Source organism: Eurypyga helias, unplaced genomic scaffold, assembly GCF_000690775.1.
Source record: "Eurypyga helias isolate BGI_N326 unplaced genomic scaffold, ASM69077v1 scaffold48450, whole genome shotgun sequence".
Lineage (NCBI taxonomy): Eukaryota > Metazoa > Chordata > Aves > Eurypygiformes > Eurypygidae > Eurypyga > Eurypyga helias.
This window is the reverse complement of record NW_010225904.1, coordinates 1-5,270: the sequence shown is the minus strand read 5'-3', so window position 1 is coordinate 5,270 and position 5,270 is coordinate 1. Positions and strand designations below refer to the sequence as shown.

Here is a 5,270-nt window from a genome sequence, read left to right as displayed (position 1 = left end):
GCCTTTTTTTTTCAGGTTTCCTGCGAGACTACAGTTATAAGTGTGAGCTGATAAAGTCCTGGCATGGAAATGGTGCAGTGAGCTTTGGATGTGTGTGTGGTGGAAATTGAGAATCAGAGAAATGGAGTGCTCTACAATAAAGAGCTCGGAACACCTTGGTGTGATTTCACATACAGGAACACTGTCCAGTTAGTCTTTACTGCAAATAAAGTATGGGATAACCAGCTTTCTGGCTGTATCCAGCCTGCTGCAGCGTGTCCCCTAGGCAAAACTCAGTGGATGCTGGCCTATGTCTGCCCTGCAGTGAGAAGGGATGATCCCCTGCTGCTCTCGCCCTGCTAAGTCGGTACTAGTGTGGTCAGTCGTACTAGTGCTCTGGGGCTGGAGGGGAGCAAGTGGGGGAAAAGCTGTGGGTCAGCTTAGTCTGGTGTTAGTTTAAACCAGTCAGGAAAACATAACCTCAGTCTGTGTCAAGGTCTTGGCCCTCATCCTCCTCTCAAGCGCAGAGCACGCGATGACATTAAAGAGAAGTTCTCCTGGCAAGGGTGGCACGCTCCATCACGCTATTTTTGGCAGTCAAGCCAAGCTTTCTAAATGCTGCATTCAGTGCACGTACAAATGAAGGCTGCGTGGTGCGCTGCGGGGGGAAGGCTATAGGCATGCAGGATCAAATATGCTAAATCGGGTCTGGCTGAAGCCTGCAAAATAGTTGCTGTGTAGGGTGAACACGGAGTAGCTGTCTGGAACAGTATGACTGGTGTTTGTTGCAAGTTCTTCTTATACTCTCTGAGGACCCAGCATGTCAACAGTTTCGGTTTGGGTGGCTTTGTCTTCTTATAAATGGGGTGTTAAATGTGTCCTCTGTGTTAGCCATGTTGAAGCTATTACAGAGGCTGTTAATGCCCAAGTTTCTGAACTGAACTGCTGTTCAGAATATACTCCTAAAATGTCTAGTTGTGCACACTTATCTCTTTGGGATCAAAAAACCTAAAAACTTACGTGACACCAAGTTAACCACTCGTCATTCTCAACAGGCTTTTTACAGGCTTCCTCTTCATTTGAGGTGAAAGATTCAAGTGGTAAAGTCTGCATAATTGCTGATCTGACAGTAGCCTTCTCAGTGGAATACAAAAGCTATGGGCAGAAAGAGGTAAGGGGGGGTATCTCACTGCTTGCCTCTAACTTGTGTTTCCAAAATGTGTGGTGTTTCTGCATGTGCAGTGCTTAAACTTGGAACAATATTGAAGCATGAAAAACTGCTTCAGCAAAGATTCCTCCCTCCCAGTCATGTTGCATCAACTTTTCTTCTTACTGATGCTTCTTCGAATGAAACAGGGTTAAGGCTGTCTGAAACCACCACAAGCAATGCACGTATGAAATTACCTTTGTGACTGAAATTCCACACCAGTCCTATTGGTAGCTAAATCGGCTTTCATTGGAACTGTAAAAGTAAAAAGCTACAGGTCATCTTTTGATGAACTTGGCCATATTGAAACGGACTAATTCTGAACCGAAATGGTTGTTGGCACATGGCTTTTAAACGTCCCCGAAATCTGTGATCATCTCGCTGAGCAGCTCTCTAGCTTTCAGTGTGTCTGCAGGCCTGCGCAGTGTGTGCAGGTTGTTCCATATTAACAGCAAAAGCCTGTTAATGGAAAGTGAAGAATTTTTATTCACAAACACTTTTTGGTTTACCTTTCTGCTGCCTTCGCTACTGAGCAGGAATTGTGGATTATTTACAATCTCATTGCAGTTGTGTGTTTTGAGGCATTTTTGAAGCTGATTTGGTTTTCCTAGCCAACAGCATAATGTGAGATTAAAAAAAAATCCTACTCCTTTGCCAGTGGTGCACTTCCCACGTGTGATTTGAGCTGAGAGTGAAGTTGCATAGTCTGCTTCTTCAGCGGTGCTGATGGTTGGATACCCTGCTGACACCGGTATGCAGGTTTGCTTTCAGAGGTACCTGCTGTCATGACATGCTTCTGGCTGCTTCTTCCAAGCAGTAAGCTCAGAATGTTCCAGTAAACACTGGCTTGGTCTTCAGGTACCAAGTTACTTCTCAGTATGTAATAAACTCAGTGTATTACAGATAAACTGTGTGGGCTGCACCACTTCTGTTCTTACTCAATTGTATTACAAGAAGAAAAGCCTAAATTCTCCCATTTTTTTTGTGTCCAGAGTTTGCCAGACTTGATTCACCTAGTACAGAAATACCTGCAGATTCCTAGTGCTAGTTTAGGAGGAGAAGTCTAAGAGGTGATGTGAGCATGTACTGTTATTTCCTTAGATTGTAGAGAACAATATTCTTAAGAAATGCAAGCGTCAGTAACATGCTCCTTGCTGTATGCAGGTATATAAGGAGACGTAGCGTATATGTACTGCATGTGTAGTAGATGTGTCAGCTGTGTGTTTTTGTAACACTGTCATAGGATATTCAAAATGCAGTAAGGAAAAGCTGTTGCACCATCCCATTTACATGTACTTTGTTTTCTACCCCACAGTTTGCACACTTTTTTCTTCCACAAAATGCTACAGTAGAGCCGCAGAGCTCATGTGGTGAAGGTAACACATCTCACCCAGTACTGGTGTTGGGTTTTGGCGCAGGACATTCATTAAGCCTGAATTTCTCAGACCATGCAGACAAGTACCAAGTCGAAGAGCTAGTTTTCCACTACAACCTCTCAGATGCTACTATATTCCATAATTCAACTGCAGGTAAAACGAAAGCTTCCTGTTCTCATTGTGTAACCCTTCCAGGTGTAATGCTGATTTGTTTCTGTACATACTGCTGCGTACTAATGCTATGTAATCTCTTCACAGGAGAAGTGAAGAGAGTATCGCACAAAACCATTATTCAGGCATATGTGGGCACGAGATACAGGTGCATCAGCTCCAAGCACGTCAATATGAAGAACGTGAACGTTACTTTTAGCAATGTTACTTTGGAAGCATTTATCACAAACGGCACTCTCAGCACGAACAGTAGGTATCTTGTAGCAGAAGACTGACTTGTTGACCTTCCTTGTTTCCAATAATAGTTTATTTCCTTTTAAGTCCTGACTAAGCACATCTAGGCAGGTGCAAACTGTACCTAAAGCTCTGGTAGCAGCACCTCTTGAAACAAACAGACCTGCTTTCCGTTTTCTCTGTAAGGGTGTCGGCATCTGTGACTGGGAGAGAGGGCACTGTGTTCCCAGGGGTTTTGTACAGGTGTTGGGGAACATTCCTTCTGTTCATGAGTATTTATGGGTGTAAACACATGCTGCAGTAGGTTGGCTGGGCACATGGCCAAAATCCTAGTTTAAGTAGTATCTTACATTTCCAGGTACTATACCTCTACCAAAGTAGTTTGAACTAGTTCCTGTGTAGAAAATCAGTGCTATGATGGCAGACAATGGAGAACTGGTCTGTAGGGAGCAGATGGGTACATCTTCCTATAGGAGGCCTTATGTAAGCTGTTACAATTATGTTCTTTGTCAGGCTTGACTGCAAAACGACTTTTGGTACTGCTTGCTTGTATTGAAAAGCATTTAGAAATTTCATTGCTGTAATGATTAGAAGACAAGCTTCTTCATGGTGTGTTCACGGCCTTTGATTTTGTGGTAACACTCTTCAGTTTACGTAGCTCTCGATATTTGATCATCTGTGGTATCTCATGATAGATCTTTGCCTTACTTCTGGGGCAAGTCAGAAGTCTCATTTCTCTGGGACATGCAGAACTTTCTTATGCTGTTAATCCCATTTATGCACCTGTTGAACCTTAAAATCTAGGGTAGTCAGTGCTGGCATGCGAAGGATACGTGGAACAAGTGCCTTCTGCAGGGCTATCCATACCTTGTCCTGTGTCTCTGAAAAAATACCTTGTCTGATGCCTGATAATACTGGAGTTGACTTCTTTTATGGCTGCCCTCGCATGACTGGCTCAAGTTTCACTGTGTATCATTCTCTTGATCAGTCTTTTCCATTCAGTGAACTAGTTCACAGCAGATGTGGACCTACAGTTGTCATTTAAAACCCAAAACCTGATTTCTATGACTCTCTGTCTTCAGAACTATCTCATTTTTTTTTAAATACAATAGCTTGATCCAGGTGTTGTATTGGGTAAGTGTAATAAGTGATCAGTGATCAGCAGGCTCGAGCTCAAGCTGTGGTACTGGGAAAAGCTGGTTTTTAACTTCTATGCAACTTCAGTAATCTTCCTTTTAACACCATGTATTATCTGTTCTTACATACTCCTTTGGTTTAAAAAAAGGTCAATATTGCATCATTTCGGGAGGGTGTTCCTTATGCAACACAATTTTTCAGCATTTATTTTCTTTTCCTAATTACTACTTTTTTTTTTTTTAGGTTAATATGAACACTTTAATTTCCAGGGCCACTTCCCCACAGTTGCTTTTCTCCATCCTGTGGTATCATTGTCTTGATGAAACTACTGAACTTCAGAAAAAGACACATGACTCTCTGTGATCCTGGGGTAGACACTGTTTGGTCTGAGTTTAAGCTTTTTTAATTGTTTTTGTTTGTTTCCACATTCATGTTGTCCATACTGCTACACTCAGTTTGTTTTTTAAAATTAGTATCCCTAGGGTTTTTTACTGTCTTGGGACTGCACCCAGATTCTTTTCTTACCCCAACTGCACAATGAGGTCTCTTCTTCATATGGGTTGGTTTTGTTTAATTCAGACAGTTAAAGAATTCTTAGTTTTGGTTGGTTTTTTTTTGTTTTGTTTTTTTAAATCTTGACCCTGAAATCACCTTGTTCTTTCCAGATCAGTTCCTTCTGTCCACTTCTGTAGACCTGAGACTTCCCTTGGCACCTAGTTATTGATAAACTTCAGATCTGGAATTCTCCCTTAAAGTTTTTCCCTGCATCTCCTTCATTAGTGGATATTTCTGCTGGTGATCTGAGCAAGGCTCACTGAAGGGAAGAAGTGTCAGTATTCTGTGCATCGCCAGAAACTTCTGTTAACATTCTGGTACCTTCTGTCAGTGGACATAGAAGCTAGTGACTGAGGTTATGGTAGTGATGATCAGTAGCTCTGAAGAAAAGGAGGCTTTAACTTTGTTGGTAGTTTTGTCAGCTGCTTTTCTGTAACTGTCAGAAAGACATGAGAGTTTCTCATCTCCCAGTCTGTCTTGAGGAATTACTAGGAGCTATGCTGTACATTAATTCAGTAAAAATACTGTATCAAGGCTCCACCTTGGACAAACTTCTACTTGAAGTGATATGGTTGTTACTAAGCTGTGTGCTGTGGTCAACACGCTGGAGG

At 42.2% G+C, this 5,270-nt stretch overlaps 1 protein-coding gene across 1 annotated transcript; it reads left to right on the top strand.

Annotated features, from left to right (window-relative positions):
* Positions 1–1,034: 1,034 nt before the first annotated feature.
* LOC104504779 (lysosome-associated membrane glycoprotein 1-like) lies at positions 1,035–2,982 on the top strand (the record flags this gene model as incomplete). The annotated part of the gene is made up of 3 exons (XM_010150916.1): positions 1,035–1,150; positions 2,502–2,715; positions 2,821–2,982. Coding segments are annotated over 3 exons (492 nt in total), but the record flags the coding sequence as incomplete, so codon positions are not given.
* Positions 2,983–5,270: the final 2,288 nt, after the last annotated feature.